Source organism: Phyllostomus discolor, chromosome 10 (genome assembly GCF_004126475.2).
Source record: "Phyllostomus discolor isolate MPI-MPIP mPhyDis1 chromosome 10, mPhyDis1.pri.v3, whole genome shotgun sequence".
Lineage (NCBI taxonomy): Eukaryota > Metazoa > Chordata > Mammalia > Chiroptera > Phyllostomidae > Phyllostomus > Phyllostomus discolor.
Window position 1 is genome coordinate 10,077,742 of NC_040912.2, and position 24,938 is coordinate 10,102,679.

At 49.5% G+C, this 24,938-nt stretch overlaps 1 protein-coding gene across 2 annotated transcripts in view; it reads right to left on the bottom strand.

Annotated features, from left to right (window-relative positions):
- CHN2 (chimerin 2) overlaps window positions 1-24,938 on the bottom strand; it is a 256,940-nt gene that overhangs the window by 74,224 nt on the left and 157,778 nt on the right. Inside the window, exons 4-6 of one of the 2 annotated variants that reach the window (XM_028525720.2) lie at window positions 15,303-15,334; window positions 12,326-12,439; window positions 10,003-10,288 (exon numbers count right to left, since the gene is read on the bottom strand). In XM_028525720.2, coding sequence (XP_028381521.1) covers window positions 10,003-10,288; window positions 12,326-12,439; window positions 15,303-15,334 — 432 coding nt within the window. The remainder of the gene's footprint in view (window positions 1-10,002; window positions 10,289-12,325; window positions 12,440-15,302; window positions 15,335-24,938) is intronic. The other variant, XM_036010453.1, reaches the window with a different exon arrangement.

Genomic DNA, 24,938 nt, shown 5'->3' on the forward strand with positions numbered 1-24,938 from the left:
CATGCTGGATCTCTGGCCAGACCCAACGCTGCAGACGGGGTGACGTTTCTTTCCATTTTTTTAAAAGAGGTTTTTTGGCAATATCTTGAATAGAGAAACATCTGGCTGATCAGATGTCATAGGACTCCTTTAACATAGTGCTTTCATCTTCATTCTGGGAATATTACTATTAAGAGTCTAAAAACACACTTCCTTAGAGCCAGGGGGCAAGAGATGGAGAGATGCACACCGGAAGTGGTTTGGGGTGCTCTCCGTGTCTACCTGGCAATCTGGGAACAACATGCCTACTTGCTTTAGTAAACTCTAGACGTCCCTTTTTCTAATCTGACATTTTCGTGTTAAAGAAGGACAGCATGGGTTAGTCACTTAAAATGAAAAGGGACCCTAACTGGAATACCTGAGCTTTCTCCACCGTGGTGAGGGGTAAGGTGAGTGGTGAGTGCAGGGGAAGCGGGTGGAGGGCATCATGCATGGGGGTGGGGAGGGTCAGAGATTGTTATAAAGGCTGCAGGTATCTCCCGGAACACAAACAGTCCCAGTGCCCATGTCCCAAGGCAAAGGGGAATGAAGAGACTAACCTCTCCGAACCCTTTGGGAGAGGGCGGCGGGCCCGGGGGCAGCTTCCTCAGAGGCTCATAGCCCTCAGGACTCAGTTTCTCTCCCTCTCCAGGCTGCACCTCCTCTGCCCTGTGTGGGAGCAAGGAGGCTTCAGCCGCCCAGGCCCACTTCCTGTTGAATCCCGCCCCGCAGGAAAAGGGCAAAGGGCCTTCTTGCCTTGACTCACAGCGAGAACCCATTTCATTGGCTCTGGCCTGTCCTGGAACCACCCACAGGAGCCGGGGAAATGGGACCCCCTGGGTTAGCCCGGAGACACGGACCCACCTGTGGGGTCAGGGCACAGGTTGACTCCACCGGAAGCACGTGCCCTGAGAGAGGGAGGGATGGAGGCTCGGATGCCATTTCCAGAAGAGGGTCCGCAGGTTCTGGGGGCCTCAGGAAGAGCTCTGAGGACATAGGGCAAACACTGCCACTGTCTCTACAGGTGGACAGCAGCCCTAGGGACAGAATCACCTACCTCCCACAGTCGAAGGTGACAAACGGTGGCACAATGCTCCCTCCCAAGCACCTCCCTGAAGACATACAAATGTAACCGTCTCTAAAAAGTGTGCTTTTCACCCATCAAATGTCCCCCTAGAGCACCACCGCTTCTCAGAGTGTGGCCCACCAATGTTCGGGGGGACCCCAAGATCCTGTCAGAGAGGCTGTGGGGTCAAGAACTACTTTTATTAATTAATTGTCTCTTCCACTGATCGGCATTGAAACTCGCCGTTAAGTGATGTTAAGTGGTTGTTCTGTGGTAGACAATAGTAACAATCACATTCACCTACAAAGGCTATAAAAAACATTCTTCTTTTCCCAATGACACACCTGTGTGAGGAGGGAGCATCTCCCAATACTTCAAGCAGAACAATAGATCAGCACAGACTGAATACAGGAGCAGACGCGAGGACCCAGCTGTGGGGTAGTAAGCCAGACGCTAAAGAGATTTACAAAGAGGCAACAGTGCCACCATTCTCACGGTTATTTTTCCACTTCGGAAAATGGACTTATTTTTGCACAAAATATGTTACTTACACAAACACGCAATGGAATTATTATTGTTATTACTGTTCCATTGAAAAGAATAAACATTTAATGTTTTCTCCATTTTACCTTCGAATACAGTGAATACCAATAGCTGTAACCCACATAAATAAAAACTATTTGGGGTATTGGTAATCTTAAAAAGTATAAAAGGGCCCTGAGGCCAAGAAGTTGGGGTACCTCTGGACCAGAATGGCAGCGAATCAGATCACTGAGACCGTATTTACCGCCAAGCAGCCAGGCTGGCGGAGCTGCCCACCTGCTTATGCAAAGAATGAGCATGAAGTACAAAAGAGACACCCCCTAACCATTGCACAGCGTGATCTGTGCTATAAAACCCGAGGAAGCGGGAGGATTCGATGGATTCATTGCTGCAAATTTGTTCCTGCTCATTACTCCCACATCTGTGGTCCTTTGAGATCGTCGCCTGTAACTCGCCTCTTGGCCACTAGATGGCACTGCTTTCATAGACAAGACTGGCAAGGGCTGCCTCTCTCAATTCCGTGTCAGGAGAGATTTTGGAGGGAAAGGAACAAGGAGGGAGGGTTTGGCCTATCTTATTCAGACACACACTGAATGCATTAAGATAACTTTCTTTTTGTTTGTGTAAAGCTCTAGCCTTGGGACCACTGATAGTGGGGGATTGGTAAAAAAACCAGCTTTCCGATAAAAGATAAGTCATCTTTAATTATTCTTCTACAGCAGGGAGTCTCAGCACCGGGTACGTATCAGCATCCCCTGCAGCACCTAAAATCCATTACGTCTGATTTTCGGCGGCCGGGGTGGGTGAGGGCCGGTGTAGCTAGTCATCTGTATTTTTGAAAGCTCCCCAGTAGATTTCAGTGGGCAGCACAGGGTGAAAACTATAGCCCCATAAATGCTGCCACTAAGAACCACCAGCTGGCCCCTAAGGAAGAGACACCCTTGCTCCCTTGTTCCCTCTGCAAATCCTCTTAATCCTACTCCAGTTCCTGTCCCCTCACCATTTAAATGTGAGCCGACAGTCCGGGAGAAGCAGCCAGAAAGACAGGAGTAAGGCAAACTTCTGAGTCAGTTCAGGTAACCGGACTCACCGGAGTGCAGTGTTTTCATGGGGGACTTGTGCGGAGGCAGAGGTAGGGAAAGGATGCCAGGGCCTAACTGAGGACATAGAAGATTCCCAGGAACAGAAAAGGCATTAGATGAGGTGAAACAGGTCTCTTTAAGTGAAAACGCCCCCCTAAGTACCCGGTGACCTTACTTCCCCATCCGACCTCTCCTCTAACCAGAGGCTGAGAACATTACAATCAACCAGAGAACCTTCAAAATAGAGCCCCCTGAATGTCACGCAGGGAGGGGAGGAGGGGGCTTCGATGCAATAAATCAGGAGGCGCAAACAACGGTCTCTTTTAAAGGCTCCCTGGATGATTCTAACCTGCAGCCAGTGTGAGACCCTGACCTAACCATTTAGCTGTTTTTCACACCGCACGATAAATCCTGCCCCATCAGGGGCTTCTGGTCTCAGATAACGCTCGGCGAAGCCTGGTTGCATGAGCAAATGTAATCTAAGTTCAAATCCATTCTTACAGCATTACATCCCATTCCCCTTTACGACTCCGTGTGCAGCAGAAGATGGATGGCCAGCGTCATTACTGTAGCTGTCACTTCTGCTCGCTAAGTTATGCTCGTCTTCATTTATCCTTGACTCCCAAGAAATGGCTGGCCACAGTGTCGGTTACACAGTATCTCCAGGGGACCTCCCGAGGAGCCCGTCTGCAGGTTTGCCGGGCCCCGTGATGGGAGCCGGGCTGTTTCAGCTGCTCAGTGCTTTCTACGTGGGCAGCTCGGGCTCGCTCTTTGGCCAATGAACGCTGCGCCTCTGCTTGGCCAATCAACTGTCCTTAATGGAGTCACAACACCCCCTCCAGCCGCCAGCACCAAGACCCCTCCCACCGCAGCACACTGTGGAGCCATCTGGGAGCAGAGCGGCCTCCCCACCGGCTTGCACGAATGCCGGTGATGGCTTCCAACCTGATGAACTTGGTGTTAGAACGAGGCTAGAACACAGCGCTGTCGGCCTGCACGGCACGCGTTTTTGTTCTCGCGACTCCCTGCCTCGGCTGTTCTCTGCCATGGTCCCCCCTCCCCAATTCATTCTCTGTCCTGCTTTCACCCCTGGTGGGGAGACGGCTTGCTAAGGACTGTGTCCCCCACTCCTTTGTCCTCTGGCTTCCAGGGGGCGGGGTCAGTCCAAGAGGAGGTTCAAGCAGGAGGTTTTGGGTGGGGCAGCTGCTCACTGGCTGCAGGGCTGGAACCTTGCTGGACTGTGGGGCCCCTATCCTGTGATAGCCCCCTCTTGGGGGGATCCCCTTCTGTGGGAGGCCTCATTCCAGCTCTCATCAAACTCTAGTGACCCCGTGTCTTCCTCTGGTCCCTTCAGCTCTGGGGAGGTCGCTGTGTCCGCCACTGCCAGGCCCTGGGAGAAATCCCTTGTTAATCAGACTCTCTTCGAACTTCTGACTGGCAGGTTACTCCGCCTTCTGGCAGGTTACTCCGCCTTCGTGGCCTCAGATGTCTTTGAAATGCACCGGACTACGGAGCGGGGTGCCTCAGTTTCCTGATGTGTAAAACGCAGGAGCTGCACAAGGTGGTCTCCTCTTCTCTCCGGGCTCTAGCTTCTCACGATGCCGAGGGGAGTCAGATTTTAGCCGGGGGAGGACGCAGCCGCACGGAGAGCAGGCGGTGGGAGATACGGACACGCCACCGGGGCGTACTGGAGACGCACTGTTCCTCAGGGTGGCTGCGGAGCAATCTGCTCCGTTTTCAAAGTCGCCCATCTGCTCTTCCCTCGGCAGTGTTTGCTCTACCGAGCCCCTCGTGTGCTGGGCTTCACACTCGGGAAGCAGACTGCGGAGTGACCCGGGCCTCTAACCGATCAACTTCTAGGGATCGAGAGAGGGCGCCGAACCGTGGGCTCTCAAACTCGGGCACAGGCGGAGCCACCTGGAGGCTTGTCCACGCCCCCACCGCCAGGTGCCGCCCCCCAGAGGTCCTGACCCAGGGCTGCGTGTCCAATCAGCCTCCCAGGGGATGCTGATGCTGCTGGTCCCACGGGCTACCCTTTGAGGACCACCTGGGAGGCAGCATGTTAAGTTATCCTGAAGGCCAGGCGTGAACCTCTGCGGCAGCTGTGAGCTGGGGCAGCGTTGGCCCTCAGAGCAGGAGGGGCGGGGCAGTGCCAGCAGGCTCTACGAGAGAGGCTGTGCCACACTCTAAAGGGTGAACAGGAACCGGCAGATCACAGGAGGGGGGCCCTTCGGGCAGCGGGTGCAGAGGGCGGGCGGCGAGGGCACAGGATGTCTGGGGACCGCAGGCCAGTAAGGGAGGCCAGCAGCGGAAGGCAGGCTGGGCGGTGGTGGGCGTTGTGGTCACTTTCTCGAGTGCCCCTCACCACCTGCTGCAGCACTTGCCCTCTCGACCTTTCCGCCCAGGATGCCGTGGGCGCCCAGCTGGCTCTCTGCATGCGCACGCAGGCTGGTGTGGGGAAGACTTAACAGCTCGCAGCCCCCCTCAGCCAACGGGGGACAGGAGGTGGTGGGTAAACAAGCTCTCCTTCAGTTCCTCTTAGCAACCATTCTAGTCCGGGAAGGGGCCCCGGCTCAGTGACAGGCATGGCTACTGGCTTCCCCTGCCTGCTCCCTCTCCAACCTCTCCCTCCTGCTCCCCAGATCATGAGGCACCAGACCCCTGCTTCAGATCTGCTTCCGGGGTAGCCCCGGCCTGAGCACGACCCGCAGCAGCTGAGCTCTCTCGCCCTCGGTCGGCACGCCCGGCTGCTCCGGGGGGGAAGGTGGAAAAGGTAGTCTCGGGAGGAGGCAAAGAGCTCTGGCTGGCCAGCGGGTTCAGAGGGTGGACATAGTGAAGTGAACGATGAAAGGGTCATCCTGGATGTAAAGAGAATAATTATCTCAAAAGAGAAGAACGTGATGCGTCGAGGAAGGATCAGCTCTGCCCGAGCAGCAGCGCGTCTGCACAGGGGGCTGCGTCGCCAAGCTGAGGGCGCTGCTGGGGGGGGGGGGGGGTGGTGGGTGGGCAGGTGGGAGCCTAAGGGGCTCCCTTGTGGCCAGAGGGAGGCTTTGGACCGTGGGAGCTGGTCTATGGCAGCTTGAGAGAGGTGAGTTGGGGTGGTGGAGGGGCATGGAAAATGGGGGGCTGGGAAGGGGATCCCAGGGGAGCACAGCAGGAGGGACCATCGGTGGGTGAGGGGGCAATGTCCGTGAGGAAGCCACAGCCAGCTTATTTCCAGGGACAGTCACGTGGCACTCTTCACTGGGTCATTTCGATCCTGCGCTATCACGAGCCTCCTCTAGCCCCCAACCTTTGGCAAAGGGCTGTTGCTACACAGACTCTGTGCTAACGCCCCGCCCCGTGGAGCAGTGGGAGAAGAAAGGCATCAGGACGGGGAAGGGGGGCCAGTGAGTCGGGATGAGAAAGACAGCCTGGGTCCAGGGTCCCGAGGATTGGAACTGCACGCTGCTCTGTGTACGTATGTGTGTCTGGGGGGGGGGGGGGATAGAGAGAGAGAGAGGAGAGGAGTGGGGGCCAGAGAAGATGTTTGCTCAGGGTCCGCTTTAACGTGTGTGAACGGGAGATAGAACACGTTCTTTCTTCTTATTTCGTTTGGGATCAGGACGCCGCATTCGTCACGGTTTGAAATTCAGAGTCTGCGACAGTCGCACGGAAGTGTCTCCTTCCAGCACTCACCCCTCAGACGCCCCCTCCCCTCCCACAGCAACCCCCGGAACCAGCTCGTCCTTCCTTCAGTGGACAGTTCGGGGTTTGGCCAGAAAACATACGTAAAGTACACACACTGTATTGTGAGGGATTTTTTTTTCACTGGATAACTCCGGGTCCTCTTTCCACAGCGGCCCACCTGGGTTTCCTCCCTCCTTCCTGCGGGGCAGGCACTGCTCTGCACGGCTGTATCACCCTTACCTGCGCAGTCCCTGGCCGATGGGCGTTTAGGTTACTTTCTAACGTTTAACATGACAAACAGTAATAACATGAATAAACTGGTAAGAAAATATATTCTTAAATGGGCTTTTATCATATCAGGGGTGCAGATGGTTTTTGTCCAGTAAAACAAATGCAATTTAACACGGAGAGCCAGATTTGTTTAATAAAAGCGTGTCATTGGAAACACTGTTGTCCCATGTACTTGATTCAGTGGCTATGCTCTACCCTAGAGTTCAGTTTTGCTCGCTAGTAACAGCGGTGCATTTCCAAAAGCGGATTGTATCATTATCCCGTGGTTTTAGCACACATTGGCCTTGTACGGCCAGAAGCAAGGATTTCACTTTAAGCAATAAGAATCAGCTGAGGCCTAGCTGCTCTGCAGACTCAACACACTCTGAACGTGGAGCTGGGGAGCCTGGGTTTGATTCCTTACCCCGCCACGGTGATTGTCCCCGTGCAAGGGGATAAGGATTCCTGTCCCATGTGCCCCGTGAGGTTGTTCTGAGGATGAAAGGGGAATCATTTCACAGATGTAAAATCTGTTCACAAGCCACAAGCGTCTGGGCAAATGTTAAACCCTGGTATTCTCACAGTGCTCATAGTGCCCTTTCTGGAGATCAGTACACACTCCACCTACGGAGTAAACTTTGAAATAAATTTTATAAATGAAACCACACTGGGCAACGGCTGTTCTAATTAAATGTTCCAAATGACGACTCTCATATACCGTAATGTTTTCAAAATCAGTTATATGAGGAATCCGAAAGAGAACAGAACGCCATTGGTTAACTACAGCAGCTTTTTCTTTTCTCGCACCCTCCCCATCTCCCCACCTCATCTGCAGTTATTAAAATCAAGTTCACTGCTAACCACCTTGACAGGAGGTAAGTCTGGAAACCACTCAAATCCAGTGGGGTAGGTAACAACTTGCCTGCCAATTAACACTGTTAATATTCTTGGGTTTACAGGTAACTTGGTTTCTCTGGATTCATTCGGAAATGACCAATAAAATAAATGCGCAGACCGAGTTTAAGAACGCTGGAACGTGAAAGGTGGGGTTGTCCAGATTTGAGAAATCTTAGGAAACCTACACATGTCACCCATTAAAACCTTCAAGACGCGCCGTCACCGGAGCAGACAGGGGCCCCAGGCACTTCTCACTCAGTCCATTCAAGTCCCTGCCACCTCTTTTCTGGCCACCGCCTCCATGGCAACGGCCCCCTGACCTGCCCTTCAGGGAAATAGAATTTCTGGCAAGACTGAGACTTTTAATAACCTCACTTGTCAATACAGGTCAGAGAAATAGATGTATCTGTTCCAACTTACTTAACAAACCCACTAATAAAACGCGTGACCCCCAGGGAGTGACCAGACCCAGTGCTCAGAGTGTCCCCCCGGAAAGCCACACATCGGGCATCATTAGTGGCCAAGAAAATCTGCACCCAGGACACGGGTCCAGCAAACCCTCCACTGGGTTTGGGCTTCCTCCTTCGACATTTCCGTACCTTTCCTGGCGGCCCACTCAGAGGGATCTGGAACCCGATGATTCATTTCCTCCAACACTTAAATGTAATGAATGAACACAGCACAGGATGGTCCATAGTAAAGGATGTAACTCATCCCACAAGTTTCCTCACAGAAGCATCATCTAGAGATACAGGTGTCATCAACCAAAACCACCCCTTGGGGGGGGGGGGACAAGGATCCAGAAACGACGATTCCAGTGCCCAGGCTCTGAGCTTTCACCCTGAATACACACTCCACGCTCCTCTCTTTTCCTGGAAACATCCTAGTTTCCATCCTAGTTTGCGGTTGTAACAGATTGCTTTTTGGGTGGCATTACTCTCTGATTCAGAAATATCAACTCCGAGTCAGAGGTTTATTTTACAATTCATCTTCTGATTGGTCACGGCCGGGAAGGGCAATGTGCAGATTTTCTGTTCTAAATTACTTTGGAACAGATTTTGCAAACGGACTGCAAAATGGCTCTCGCCTGAACCGGAACCAATTCTGAAAGTTGGGACTCCAGTCCTCATTCTCTTTCATTAAAACGTAAACAATCGGCAACCCCGCCATCTCCCAAATCAATTACTTGTAAAAGAATAAACAGGTGCTTTGGAGACACTGGAGTTCTAGCAAAAAATGGCAAATGATTTTTCATGGGCCAGCTGCTCAACTGATGTGGTGCTGGGGAAGGTTCTCCAAGGCTCTCAAACCCAATTAGCAAATCAATTAAAATCACCCCCTTGTCTGCCAACAGGACTGTGCTGTCCCCTGCGCCCCTCCTCCCTCGTGCGAGTGCTTCCTGGGGCATCTCCATTGCCAAAGCCAAAGCCTTGCTTCCCACTAACAATGGACCCCTGGGGAGGAGGGGCGCTGTTCCACTTTAATTAAGGATTAGCGAGAGACCACCAGAAGAGGCAGTGCTCAGGGTCCTGCCCCATTCATTTAGATCTGCCCCAGCCCCAGCTCGCCTGGGGAGCTGCGCTCAGCACAGACCCAGCGAGGGCTGACTGGCGTGGCCGGCTGTCCCTTTCTTTCAGTGGAAAGCAGAGAGGATCAGTCAAAGCAGATGGTTCCTGAAGGGACACATCCAAAAAAATCTGCCAGCAAACTGTGGTGGCGTCTTCCAAACGCACCGCAACTTACCCGAAGAGGAAAATCAGATCTTCCGCCGCACTCCACCCCTCCCCCCCAGCCCCTGCCCGGCCCTGCTGCCCCGCCCCATCCAGCTAGAACAGCTCTGGCAGGGAGGAGCTTTTCATCCTCCCCGGGCGTCTCACTCTTGCTTTGGGGAAAAAGACAGCCTGTCCCTCTAAGCCTCCCAGAGAGAGCTGTCGTCACCGACAAGGCTCCCATCTCTGTCAGTAAAACCTGTGACCCAGGGAAGGCCACCCCCCCAGAGCCCTGACCTGCGGGGCGCAGGGTCGCCAGCCCTAAGAGAAGCACACACAAACAGCACGCGCGCGCTCAGCCAGCTGGGGGCGCCCGAGGCGGAGCCAGCACCGCCTCTATTGGCAATTAAAACGAGGGACGCTTTTCATCACAACACATTACTGGAGGGGTTTTTTCTTTTCAAATTCCGAAAGAACCCACAGATAATTATTTGTGGTAGTGCTGGACCTGGTCGTACAAGTCGGGGCAAATCTCTGCTCACCTCTGGGCCTCAGTTTCCTGATCTGTAAAATGAGGGGGTTGAATGGGAAGATTTCTGAGGCCCCTTATCGTACTAAAATTCTCGAGTTCTTCCAGTGGGGGTGGGTTTCCTCCAACATTTTGGCAAGTCACCTATACAACCAGCCACCTGGTTTTGCAGCATCGATTAAAAACAGACAGACGGTTTCCGTCCCGTGCACACCTTACCTTGTCGACGGTGGCGTGTTCTTCATTTGTGACGTTGGTTTTCCTGGGCTCGTTTTTAGACCTGCTCAGCCTTCGGGACACCTTTTCTCGGAGCAGAGTGGCATAGCCGATGTGCTCGTAGATGGGGTTTGTTGTCATTTTGGAAATGTATTCGGAGGCTTTTGTTTCTATGTACAGGGTTATCAAGCCGTCTGTGACCAGATCGTGAATCGATTCGAACCTCTTCTCGCCCACGAAGTGCTTCCCATCGTAGAAGAGCCTGTAGTTTAAGGTCTGGTTTCCAAACCTGCCAGAGAGAGCGGGCATCACAACAGGTGTCAGAAATGAGACCCGTGGAAAACAAGAGCAGCCAACATTGTTTTGAGCAGGTACCGTATGCCAGGCCCTGGGCTGGGCATTTGACATGGCTTTTCCTCCATTTAGTTTTCTTTCTTTCTTTCTAAAAAACAAGTTGTGTCTTTTTTTTTAAAAAAGATTTTTTTATTTATTTATTTTTAGAGAGAGGGAACGGGAAGGAGAAAGAGAGGGAAAGAAACATCACGGTGTGGTTGCCTCTCCTGCGCCCCCTACTGGGGACTTGGCCCAAAATCTAGGCATGTGCCTGGACTTAAAGTCCAACGCCCTACCCTTTGGTTCCCAAGCTGGCACTCAGTCCACTGAGCTACACCAGCCGGGGCTCCAATCAGTTTTCACGGAGACCCTTTGAGACAGGTACAGTCATGATCCCTGTTTTACACCTGGGAAAACTGAGACTTGAAGAGATGGGCTGCCTGCTCGAGGCTACACCCCAGAAAGAGGCAAAGATGGGATTTACCCCAGGGCCTGTCCCATGGTGTCATTCAATCCTAGAAATTGCTAAGGCCAGCAGGCCCCTATCGTTCTCATTTATAAAAGTCAGAGGGTAGCAGGTGATTTACAAATATATCTTCCTTATAAAGTCCCTTAATGGGAACCAGCCACGCCCCGGCCACCTCCCCCCACCCCCCCCCTGAACTGGGCAATTACCTCTGCAAGGGAAGCAGCCTCCACTGACCCTGATGTCCCCTTCTTGTCACAGCTTTGACCTCTACCGGTGCAGCCCTCGTGCCTCCCAGCCCAGCTAGTCCAGCTGGAAGGACATGAGGGGACTGTGCAGAGCCCCCTGCCTGAGCCACCACCGCCAGCATCCCGGGGATCTAACTCCCAGCATGCTCTCCCTTTAACACTGGCTGTCCCCCCTTGGCCTCTGTCCTATAGCTGGTAGCTCCTGCCTGGTTCCCCACTGGGACCGCCAGCTCCTGCGGGCCAGGGTGCTGGGAAGACAGGCAAATTCTCTGCATACCTAATGCACTTGACAGCTTCTGGGGTGCTTCCATATAAGGGCATCATGGAAAACATGCAACTAGCCATCCCCGCTTGCAACTCGGAAAGTATCTTTTCACAGACACAATATCTGAGCAGGCGCACTGAATACACCTGTGTGGGCTGGGCAGGAATGTGTTTCTATGGATACCATTCCCTGGATGGAGCGAGGTCTCCCCAGCTCCCAAGAGTTCACAAAATGAATTTTTTTGGAAGACAACCCCATTCTGAAATTGGATACCTTCCCCAAACCTCCAAGGACTGCTGTGAGGATCAAATGACATGAAATACTTGACTCAGGTTACGGAGGGGCAGTGAATGCCCTGTTTTTTCTAGTGCTGTGATTTTGGATACTTGGGATTTTGTGGTAACGGTTTTGTGAGAACTCGGACACGACGACTCACCGGCATAGAGACAGAGCGTCATGAATGCCACGGTGCGGCGGGGGCAGGGGGGGTCCTTTGGGTCATTGTGATCCCTGACAGAACGCCTGGACAAAGTGGGGACTTTTGACAAGAACTGCTGGGGACCCACCAAGCAGAGGCCATTGTCCCTCGGCTGGCTCCCTGTTTCAGGCAGGAGTGGCCATGGGAGCACCGGCCCGCTGGACAATTCTGCAGTTGCTGTGTGTGCGCAGAGCCTGGTGCCCAGCCCACTGATAACGCCCCTGGCCCGGCCCATGCAGCAGCCTCTAACACATGGCTGGTGCTTTGTACATCCAGTGAACTCAAAAAAATAAGTGGGTGGCCACATGAAGTCATTGCTTAATAGGTTCAGAGTTTCTGTCCAGGAGGATAAAAAGTCCTGAAATGGATAGTGGAGACGGTTGTACAACATGGAGAACATACTTAATATCACTGATTGTACGTTAAAAATGGTTTAAATGGTAAATTTCGTGCTAGGTATATTTTACAGCAATTTTAAAGTGGGGAAAATGCGTGAAGTCACTTGTAAGGGTGAGGATGGGTGCAGTCGGGCTCACCTGAGAGCTAACGTGTAGCATCCCGGCTGGCGCTGGCTCTCTCTGAGAATGTAGGCGCCCTCCACGCCTCCGAGCAGCTCGTCAGCCTGCTCCCGGGAGATGATCCCGTGAAACCTGAGGACACAGGAGACCACGTTGTTCCGACCAGACCCCACACGAAGCATGGACCACAAAGAGATGGCTCAGAGAGATGGCAGGGCCACCCAGAATCTCTGCCCCCCACTTGGATGGAAAGTGGCGTGGCTATCGTGTATCCTAAAGATGCACTTGGCACCGCCTCCCAGCATGCTCCCTAGCAGAGAACGAGCATTCAGGAAGCCAAACAGGATGGACAAGGGCAGTCTACCTGTCTTTGCTCCCAAGCGGAGAATTAAGGTGGAAACAAAACATCAGGTTATGGCCCCTTTTTAAACCACAGGGAGTGACAAAAGAGCAATTACCAGTTTAGATCTCTGCTCTAACAGAGAGGACTATGTATTGTCCCGATTGCAAATGACCTCTTATTGATTATCGACCTGCTTACTTCCGGAGGGGGGTGTTCATTTTAGAGGCTCATTCTCTGGGAAAAATAGCCAGCTATAATCAATGTTCTTCCATTTCTTTAAGTTTTGAGAGCAATAGTTTAGGGATGTGTTTGAACAGTGTTCCTTCCTGGAAGGGGGGAAGGGGTAGGGAGAGAGGGAAGCTGTTGAGAAGGTTTTGTTTTGTGGTTTTGTTTTTCCCCAGGAATGCAAAGAAGAGGTGGGGGGAGAGGGGAGAGGACATTGGGCATTAGGAAGTTTCCCACCCTGGAGCCAGAAAGGGCAAAGCCGGTGCCACACAAGTGTGGAGGCTGGGACGTCCAGGACATAGTCTGACCATGTGACCATGGGCTGGGGTAGGGCAGGGCAGGGGGTGGCCACAGCAGGCCGGGCACACAGAGGAGGGCACAGGGACCCAACGCTCCTGTCCCATGTCACTAGCAGGGGTGGAGGAAAATCTCAAACAGGTGGTTCACCTAAACGTAGTCACTTTTAATTCTCTTTGGATCGGCATGTTTAAGCAATGGCCAGCAGCCGATGTACAGTGTCAAGAACCAAATGCACTCAGTTGTTCAAAAAAAGAAAATTACAGTTTTGTGAATCTGAAGGCCCAGTCGGGAGCTCATCATCCCCCTTCTGCATGGATTTAAAAATATCTATGATGTGTATGTCTTACAATCCTAATTTGTGAAAAGCAAGCATGCCCAGAGACTGGAAAGAAAGAGGTGAAGGGAAAAAGTTCCCATGGTCTTGCTCAGGGTGGGGCGGTGGGTATTTGGCACTGTCCAGATTCCTGTAGTTCCTAACTTTCTCAAACTAGGAGGCATTAATTTACCAACTGTTTAAGCACAAAAATAATAATACCTATGCACAGTGGGAAAATTCAAAATTCAAAGTTAAAGACGTAAACAAAATAAACATGTACATAGTACAGAGGTAAAACTTCTCTTTCCCTAAAGGTAACATTGCCAACAGATGTCTTGTGTTTCCTTCCAGGGGGGAAATATATGTGTGTGTGTGTGTGTGTGTGTGTGTGTGTGTTTGTATATATGCTTCCTGAATAGTGCATGTGTTATTTTTTGAATGGATGGAACAGACAAACTTTTCACTTTGAACAAAGAAAGGGAAACCCAGAATCTGAAGTTTTGAAGCGAACTGCCCTCTAACACATGTCCCTTTTCCATGGTTAAGAAAAATGTTTCCTGGGTCCCCTTCCGCTATAGGATTTATGTGGTTTGGGGTTAGAGGATGAGAAAAAGGGGGTTACTCAACAAAATTTTTATGCAAAAAAAAAAACCCTGCACAATAAATGGAGTGCCTTTGGAATTCATGTACAGCAGTGTTCCATTTGGGAAGTATACGTAGGTTTTCATTTTCTCTTGTTTTGTTAATTGTGCTTTCCGTGAACAAAACCCAGATCAGCATATTGAAGGGGAAAAGAAGGCGTACGACTCTCCCTAGGCTGGACCTTAGGGACGTTAGCGCCGCAGGGATGGACGTCAGTGCAGCCAGTGCTCCCGCAGGTACTCCGGGGCTGCCCACTCAATTCCCAGGGTCAGGAAGAAAGGTTCCGAAATGCAGCCGTGGCAATTAAGAAGTGGCCGGGGGCTGGGACGAATAAGAGGGCCATTCATTATGAAGATGAGGCTGTGATGGGTAAGGGAATTGAGGAAGAAGGTTTTGCATGGGCCGGGAGAGCGTGGGAGGTGAACTTGAAAGAGACTTTGCCTCCAACGGCCTGCAGGTTGGCTGTGGGGAGGAACATGAGTTGAGTGGGCGGCCGCCCCTCTCAGATTGTCCTGCCCGCCCCCTGCCAGCTGATTTCTAGGCCGGGGACTTAAGGACTGGATAACAATGTATGTTTGTTCTGCAGTAGGTGTCTGAGAAGGTAAAGTGAAACAAGACGGAAAATGAAGAGAGGAAAATAAAAGGAAATAATGATGGTGGTATTAAGGCAGTTTGGCTAAGTTAGCCAAGTCAAGAGAAATGATTGTTTTGGTTTTATGAGGCTGCAGGGACATGGGAGGGGGCTTTCCTGAGTGCTGCGTTTACTGGGGTGCACGGAAGGGAGGAGTTCAGCTGCAGTTTACGATCTTTGACACCCTAGAGGCTTATGGAATATTGAGATAGCAACTGAAGTAGAATACAAAGTCTCAGTTATGGAGAATGCTGCCTTACGGTTCACATGCGTGCCCAGCACTCAGCGGCTGCTTTTGTGGAGGGAAGTGTAGCAGGAGGTGCTGTCCCGCCCACAGTCAGAGAAGCCAAGCACCTGAGTGTTACAAAGAAAGTGCAGTACAACGGGGCCTGATTGCATTTATCATTATTGTTAAATTCCTGCACAATGGATATTTGATGAAGATCCTATATTCGAAAAATTTTAATATGTGCATTTAAATGACACATGAAGTGACTACTTATTACATTATTAAAACAAAGAATAGCATAATACATACTCTCTTCCATAATATTTTGGTCTGTTTTCCACCTATATGAAAAAGAAGAAAAATATTAATAATGCATTTGAATTCAAATCAGATAGCTCAAAATGCTAGTCAAATAAACAGAGCTGGAGTTCTGGTAGTACTTTTATTATAGTTTTTGTTCCCCAAATCGAGAGCCGTGAATTACAGAATTAACCAACACATTGCACTGTCTGGAATAGGAATGTTCTAGCATCATCCTATTTCTCTAAGCATTTGGCTCATTCCTCACCCAAACCCAATCGCCTAATACAACAATTTTCAAAGGAAGCAAATTGATGCTTATTTTAATAATAAGGAACTTATAAAGATATTACAAGGCTTCATCCTGAAGGATAAAATAAATATTTTTAGCATGAATAAAACATGAGCATTTATTTTAATTTTCATCCACTTGTTTCTTTATGTATTTCCAATAAAAATGAGGCGTTCACCTGGATTAAAAATAACTTCAATTTGCTCTCTCTCCAGATAAAATTAATATTCTAACATCCATATTTTTTTCAACAAATGGTTAACGAGCTACAAATTTTCCTGACACCAGACACAGAGGACAAGATTTATGACTCCACCAAACATCACAAGCATTCCAGGAAAGGTTTTCCAATCACAACTTCTGCCTTGGGGTTATCACGTCAAATTTCCATCACATACAGAAACATCTACTTTCACAAGAACTTTGTTTTCTGATGTCCAAGGTGTTGGGACTGGGGAGACACAAGCATGGATTCCCATGTTCAGCTTTGTTCCAGCCTAATTCCATGGACACCAACAGCATCATGGAGCCACGTTAAAGTCATGCATTTCATTGATGGCTACACAGCAAGCCTGTGTTTATTTCCTAGAGCTGAGCCTGAGCCTGTGGTTGTTTCGTTTACAGTCACTCATTTCTGTCGACAGTCCAATGGGGAGTTTTCCCTGCAGGGTCCTAGGTAGGCAGAGAGGTGGGATTTCAAGGTACTGAGCAGTTTCCCAGCCTGCGTCCACTCTCCAAAGGAAGCAAGGGATCTCCGTGGGCTGTGGGGAGCTCCAGATGAGAGGAAAGGGCTCCGAAAGGGGGAGCCGGGGGTCTGAGGACCACACCCACAAGCCTGCTTGGCCCAGCCGGGCGGCATAACACGGCTCATCTAAGCGCTTCCAAATCCGTGCCCACTCGTCTGTGCATTTCACACTTAGAAAGCGCTGAACCGAGAGGGGGGGCATTCACAACTCTCAATCTTTAAGGTCTAAAGCCTGCCCGGTATCATTTACAAAAGGAGATCTAAAAAAAAAACGTCATTAATGGAAGCCCAGAGTGTGTAAAAGTCACCTTGTTGCCTGATGGGTACCATTACTCTATGTGCTGGAAAGCTTTTTACTAGGAGGTGAACATTTTGTCATTTCCACCATTCTGTTAGCTTGCAAAATTCTTTCTCGCTTTGATGCTGCTGTAGATCTGTGACTGCGACACCGACCCAGCAGAGAGCGAGTGTAGGACTAGCTAAGCCAGCGGAGGGGTCTACGTATAGTGGGCGTCACATCTGTCTGTTCTTTGAGAGTCTGTATTCCGAATCTCAAAGTGATCTCCTATATGTAAGGACACATTTATTTCCCTCTTTTTGGCTGACCCAGGACACACATTTGCAAATCTGGGCATCGCTTCCTACCCCATTCCCCTTCGCCATCCTCTTCCTGTCCCCACAGGGGAGACTAATCTAACTTCCCAGATGGGCTGCATGGCAGGTAGAGCCTACCACTGACTTCCGGCATGCAGGTAACTCGTTAGTGAATGTTGAATGTGATTGACCCTTAAGACGACAAATTGCGTTCAGTTCATCCATCAATCATAAGAACAGATGACATGCTTACTGTCCCGAGGACTCGGTGCAAAGCCCCGTGGTTGCTGGTGAAGTAGTGACCTCCCAGGTGTGAACAGGAAGCTCTAAGGACCTGGGGGGTGGGGAGGAGTGTTCTGCACGTGCAGCAGCAGGAAGTACTCGGCAAACCTAACAGAGGCCCCCGAACAGGGAAGTCAATATTTATGGTGCCTTTAAAGGACACCAAATAAGACCCCACTGAGTGGACAGTTGGATCTCATTGAGGGACGAATCCCCTTAAGAAAACCACGGAAATAAAGCAAGGAAATAAAACGAGAGCACTGTGTGGCATGGGACAGACGGCATCTGGAACAGGGCCATGGGGCGGGTCCCAAATAGTGCACCAGGCATACTTGTGCACCAAAATATTATTCTCTGTTCGTTAGGAAATCAAAGTTAACGAGGCAGCCTGTTTTCGTCTCTTCTTTTCCAAGTCTGGCAGCCCTACGGAGGGGGAGACAAGTGGTGGCGAGAGTGAGAGAAGGCGAAGACAGAGGCCGTGGCCATCCACCAGCTCCCCTGGGGGGGGCTGTTCCGATAGCAATCTTTCCCTCAGTCCCCTGCTGCTCTTTCCCTTGGATGAGCAGCTGGTTGACACCAAAGAGAGAAATAAAGGCTGGGATAAAAACTAAACAAACAATAATGCCTTCCTTTTCCTAAACTTTCTGCTCACAGGGGTCTAAACACAGTCTCAATCGCCATGCTTTGCTAAGCTTTTAGCCACGCCAAGAGCTTACTTTAAGTTGAGCTTACTTCAAGTGCTAGAGCATCCACACTTTTTTCGAAGGTATCCTTAGATCCAGAGGATACAGTCCAAAATATCAGTTTCCCAAATATTACTAAAATGCTTTTAAATAACTGTAAAACAATCTGATAAGAATTTCTGCATAATATTAACACAAAATAAACACCAATAACATAATTGTTTAACACTTAACGGAGCCATTAACAGGTTGGGCCACGTGCAGCCCACTGCTGAATAGCATAGGAATTTTATTTGCTTCTACACAGAGCATGTACTGTAATAAAAATAAACAATGGAATAATACTATGAAAGATGCAACAGGTCTGAGTTGGTAGTGCCCCCAGGTACCAGGCAGTCTAAACAATACTAACGGGCTAGACCCTCAGGGGAACGTGGGGGAAATTGTGGCTATATGTCCAATATACTCAAACACAAGGCCAATGAGGAGCATGCTGAGATACGGGGGAGGCCCCCCTTGCCCCTTCTAGCGGCCCTGCTACTCAGAGGGTGGTCCGGGCCCAGCGGCATGGGCATTACCTTGGAGCTTGTTGGAAATGCAGAATCGGCACTGGGAAGGGGGTCATACACAGCCTAGAGGTTGAGGAGCTGCCAGGCACACGAGACCTGGCTTTGGCAGGTTTTTATCTGGGAGAAGGATTGGGGCTAATACTTTTTGTAAGTTGTTCGAGCACGAGCTCCGTGTTTGCAACAGCGAGGGTCCGCAGGGCAAAGCGCGCCTGAGCGCGGCGTGCATCTGCAGAGCGAGGCGCGCGGATAGGGAACGCGGAGCCCCGCTGTCAGTGTGATTGCCGTGTGACCCTGAGTGGCTTCCTAAACTCCTTTGCATCTCATTTTCCTCAATTTCCAATAAAACTGGAGATATAAAAATGTTCTATTTTAATAAGGCCCTTTTGCAGATTCCATGAGATGATGCATATAAAAACGCTGAGGCTTGGAAAACTGTGGTAATAGGTTCCCACTCACCGAGTAGCGACTCGGTGCCGTGGGGCGGGGGGGGGGGGGGGGGGGGGGGAGGGGGTTCCCCGTCTTTATCTCATTTAAGCCCCCAGACAACACTGAGAGGTAAATGAGCGCTAGTGTTCTGCAGAGAGCCACTAAGTCAGGTCCCAGAGCTACTAACTGGCTTCAGACCAGCCCATGCACCCTTGAAATTCCCATGCTTCCTGCCTCTGCAGAGCACAGGCCAGCCAATGTCAGTGACGCCATCGGCTGTGGAATAATGTTTGAGCCAAATTCTACACTGCGCTTAAATATTTGATTGTCTGAATGGTCCTTGAGTTTCCTTTACCAGGACGGAGCACCTCAAAAACTCTTTGTCAAGAACTGAATTCCATCAATGCGTTAACACGTGAGAACTTGGGATAAATGCACCTGCACGTGGGGATATTTTGGGTCTTTTCACTCCTTCTCTGATATTTGGAAGTACATGTGTTCCAAGCTACCTGGTTCCTCTTCTGGTGTGTGCTCTAATGCTAAGAAAGGATTCTCAGCATTTTGCAAGCCTTGAAAGAAACGGTGGGGTGACAGCTGCACAGTGACAGACAGGAAACGTAATCCTTAAATGAGTTTGCTTTATAGTCAGATTATCATTGCCTAGAAACACAAATTCTTTTATATTCCACACAAAGACACTTAAAGAATATTGTGAGTCCTCTGAAAACAAGGTTTCCAATTATTAAAAAAAAAACAAAGCTCTTATAATCTCTCAGCAGCTGGTGTATGTTAAGTTTTTACTTAACAGAAATAATTTAAAAACTCAATTTAGCAACCTCCAGCACAGGGCAACTAGATGGCTGGATTTTCCGAGATACGGATCAAATATGGAGAAAAGGCATTTGATGGGGGGCTTTGTATTGGTGATACTGGGGTGATTTCATCCCAAAAAGTAAATATGGCTAATTCCCTTCTAATTAGAAATCAAAGTCCTCTCTCTGAAAAAAAGGAAAATGCAAGGACTGAATGTACATCCTTAAAGTCAAAGCGGGTAGCACAGGGTGAAAATTAAGCAAACTTTAAAATCTCCTGTTTCTTTCCGTTGAGAATCTAAGGCCTTATTTTGCCTCACGGCATTACTTTAAGGCTTCCTGAATTCTGATGGGGCACTAATGAGGTGAATTCCTTCTGTCTTGATTGGAATGTATTATTAAAAATTCTACCGGCCAGTCTTTTTGCAATACAGCTCCTGACAAGGTTACCAATGGCTTTGCAAAGCTCTGTGAATGCACAGGAGCCAGGCACTTTGATGCCCCCCACTAGCATCCTGCTAACTCACAAGTGAGCAGGACCAAAGCGGTTCTCGTTGACTGGTTTGTTTTCTGCTGTCTTTGCCGCTGCCCTCAGATTTTCCCAGGAATTATTATTTTTAAAATCTTGATGACTTAGGGGAACAAATACAAAGGAAAAGACTTTTCTTAGACGTGGTTCTCAGCTGGGAGGGGAGGCGTTTTTGTTCCCCAGGGTGGACCAGGCACTGTCCGGAGACAGTTTCATTGTCATGACCAGGGAAGGTGCTGCTGGCACGTGGTGGGTAAGGTCCCAACCAGAGTGTCGGTTGGTAAGCGTCCCGCAGTGCCCGGGACAGCCTCCCCAAACGAGGAACTCTCCCACCCACAGTGTAGACAGTCCCGAGGCTGGGAAAGCCTGCTTTAGACCAAAAGACACTTGCAATCCTGAGTATTCCCAGGGAAGATTTAAAAAAAAATTTTTTGTGACCAAAATTCAAACAAGCAACAAATGCTTTAAATATATAAGTGGAGTAAAAGGAAGGTAAGAGAAAAATATTTATTTTTGATAATATTGATAATTTATAAAAGTAGCTTTTAAGACAGAAATACCTCCAACTACTCAGATAAACACAAAACGGACGAGACTCATATCTTAGTAAGATTAATAAGGGAATTTCCCCTGGGAAAATCTGTAAACAATGTAAATGATAAGAAACGCTAAAGAAAAAGTTATTACCCAGGCATAATCAACCACGATACGCACACACGGAAACCCATCTTCAAATGGGAAACCCACCCTTTCCTACTATGGAACTCCATACTTCGCAGCATGTTGCTTTGAAACTCTGCCTTGATCGCTGGTTTGGAAACAAAACTTCTACCACTCACAGCCACCCTGGGTCACTGAAAATACCCTGGGTGCTAAAGAGCCATCTGAATGGCTGTCCAGTACCTCAGTGATGTCCTGATTTCCCAGGTTTCATTTATAAGTGAGTAGACAAATAACCATCGTACAAGAAGAAGGTGAATTTCCCTAATTTGGATTTGAAAAATGACAGAGGGGCAACAATTGCACGCAGACACACACTCATGCAAATACCCACCCCTTGCGCATTCAGCCCTTTGTTCCTGGTTCTGGTTTTCCCCAAGTTCACACCTGCTGACCCTGATCCAGACCCCGGCTGAGGGCAGGGCCCAGGAGGGGCAGAGGGGGAGCCCACATTTAACATGTGCCTTCAGTGTGTGCCCCTCAGTCCGCCCAACAGGCCAGTCGCATAGGGACTGACACTCTGCATTGAGGAGATGAAGGTTCCTGTGACTACATTATCTGAAGACCACGCGGAAGCGTGGAGATGAAATCCAAACCAAAGCCCACAATCTTCTCCCACACTAAGAGGAGGGGATATTGTCCGAGGGACAAGGGAGATGATGCACTCATGGAAAACATTCATTCTGCTGTAATACATGTATTGATCTCCAAATTGTCGAACCCCGCAGCATGCCCATTCTGGAGACCTCGGTGGGTTGGCTGTTCCAGGAAGATCTGTCCATCACCACCAGTGACCAGCCTCCTTCACTCCTCATCCCTGTGAGTGGTTCGACCCAGGGCAACACGCACCTGGTGCCCAAGCTAGAAACTGTCATTCCAGATTCCTTCCTTTCTCCCAAGCCCACTGGCAATCTGCCACGAAGCCTTTTCCATTGTATGTAATTTCTTAATTACTCTTGAAACGGTCTCTTTCTCTCCATGTTTCCTGGACTATATATTCACCTGGACCCCTGAAATAGTCTTTCCCCAGGTGTCCCTGCCTGTACTTTTATCACCCTCCAATTTTCCTTTCACCCCGAGGCCCCAAAATGCAAATCTCATAGAGTTGCTCACTGCTCAAAATTGTTCACTGGTTGCCCATTGCCATGTGGTCAAACCTGCACAACTTAGTGGGACCTTCCCAGACTACCCTACTTAGGAGTGGTGCTTCCTCTCCTTGGTGTATCTCATCTCTCTTCTCTGGTTTATTTTTTGCCACTACATTGATCATCATCTGAGATATTACATACTTTACTTGTGGGTTTTTTTTTTGTTTCCCATTCAAATGGAAATTATACAACGGCAGAGATTTTTGTGTTGTCCTTACTGTTGAGTCTAGAACAGAGTGGGCACATAGCAGGTGCTCAATAAATATTTACGGAATGAATAAATGAATGGCACACAGGGTCTTCCCAACATGGCTTTGCTTGTGGATCCAGAACATGTTGTTTGCACATTCTTGCCCTGGCCACGTCCTCATTCCCTAATTCTTTATGTTCCTAATACAGACCTCTTTGTCATTCCTGAAACTCTCCTGATCACACAAACATTTAGGTCATTCTTTGGTCAGGATATTTCCTCTGTTTGGAATTCTGATACTTGCTCTCCAACCCATCTATGCCCAAACTTTACAAAATCTCCCTCATCTTAAAAATAAGAAGTAAAACAATGCTGTTTTTCCTGGCCGCCTCACACCAGCTCAGGTGTTATTTCTTGAACTTTATAAAGCCTGAGTTAGGGCCATGAGCTTACTGGGACTGGGGTGGTTAGTCTTCGTGATGTCTAGACGTGAGCTCCTACAGGGAAGGACGCCTCTCTGTTTATCTCCATTGCCCGGCACTCAACAGTATATCTTGTAGTGAGCTGAGCTTTAAAGGTAGTAATGGATTATTTGAAAGACAGATCTGCCAATGGGCCTACACCTCCTTTCTGGGCTTACCGAAATTTCAGAGGGGGCCTCCATGAAAATCTTGGCAGTCCTGGCAGCTCAGGCCTGATGCTTTATGTCTCTAAGACATAAGACAAAACTAGCTTCCCTCCCAGATTCCTGTTATTTCCAAAGAGTGAGGTCTGTAGACATCAGGGAATGACCTTGCCTTATAGTCATCGACTCTGCTAATCAAGGGCCTGCATATTCTCCAGCAAAGTGTGGACCAGTGAACCAACATAAGTCACTGGGTTGCTCTATCCCTTGAATTTGCAGGAGAAAAACTGTTCATAGAAACCGTTAGAGTTGATTCATGTGCATGGCAGAGCCTAACAGCAACAATTGTGGTTGCCAATAGCTATTAAAAACGTAATTTGGGCCAACACTGTTCTAAGAGCTTTCTTTACGTATATTAACCCATCCGGTCCTTGTGACTACTCAGTGGGTACAATCATACCCATGAGTGGGATTGATCATACCCATTTCCGAAGGGCCAGCGGAGACACAGAGCAGCCGAGTGGAAAAGCAGGCTCTGCTACCCTGAAGCGCGGGCCCCTGACCATCATGCTCTGCTGCCCAGACCTGCATCGTCCTGCTTCCTGGACCCCGGAGACTCCACACACCCTTCCCAAAGACCCTGATGGTTCAGCTTTCCTTTCTATCCACCAGATTTCTTCACCAATCTGTGTCTTCTTTTGAAACATAAATGTAGCCAGATTTAGTTTCTGTTGTTCACAACAGACTCCTGAGTGGCATTCCCATTAAGTCCTGATCTCCAGGGCTGGGGCCGCGTGGCTGGAAGGTTTCGCACGCTCGCTCCATAGGGGATTCTGACACACACACCCAGGACTGGGAACTACACCTTCGGGCAGCAGTTTCAAAACATGGAAAGAAGCCCTGGCTGGCGTAGCTCAGTGGCTTGGGTGCAGGCTGCGAACCAAAGTGTTTGCAGGTTCAATTGCCAGTCAGGGTACATGCCTGGGTTGTAGGCCACGGCCCCCAGCAACCACACATTGAAGTTTCTCTCTCTCTCTCTCTCTCTCTCTCTCTCTCTCTCTATCTCCCTCCCTTCCCTCTCTAAAAATAAATAAATAAAATCTTAAAAAAAACATGGAAAGAAGAACGATCACCTTCCTAGGATCTCTACGTGGCTTTGATCCACTCGCACAGCAGGCTCCCAGAAACACCCCAAAGCTTAGCCAAGGGCAGCACCAGCTCCTCTCCCACTGGCCAGGATCATCTTCCCAGCCGCTCACGCTGACCAGGCTTCATCGCTACATCTTCCTTGGCACTGATTCCTTGGGTCCACATGGTGGCTTCCAGCACCCCTCAGACCCTCCCTGACTGGACCACTCAGTTAGGGGTAGTGCTCTGGCTTGGCCCTGGCACTTTCTTGCCTAATGTTTTGTAATCACCCTATGGCATCCCGAAGCCACAGTTCCAGGGACAATGGCTCTTTCCTCTCATCAAACCAGAGCCCATGGAGGCCATGTTGCCCAGGGTGCCTGGCAGGCTTCTCACCAGGCGGGAGAATCAAATAAGGTTGGTCCACCTGTCCATCCTCCTGATACCTCTTATAGACAAGCACCTTATTTTTAAAAAGTTGTAGAAAAGAATCAAAATCCAGAATTTAATCACAGACAGAAATTTTATCTCAATCTCTAACTCACATTCTTCTTGCTTAAAAATATGCTTTTGTCCCTCGTTTGGTCTTCGGGGCCAATGAGAACCTGAGAATGTTCTCTATGGGGTAAGGTTTCCACTATTAAAAGCCACCTCTGTTCCACTTGGTGGCCAGTTCCTCCTCACACTATACCGTTCTTGCTAATTCTTAATTCACCTTCATTCTTCTTCTTGCAACTCTCTTTAAATTCTCCACATACCTCCCAGGCTGAAGAGCTTGAAGTACCCGATAGAATCAAATCCAAGCAAGAGAAAACAAATGCTACCGCTAAGTTTCTAGGGGAAAAAGAGATCGGGGGAGTGCACTCATTTAATTCTTCATTCTTGGTAGGAAATTCCTTCCT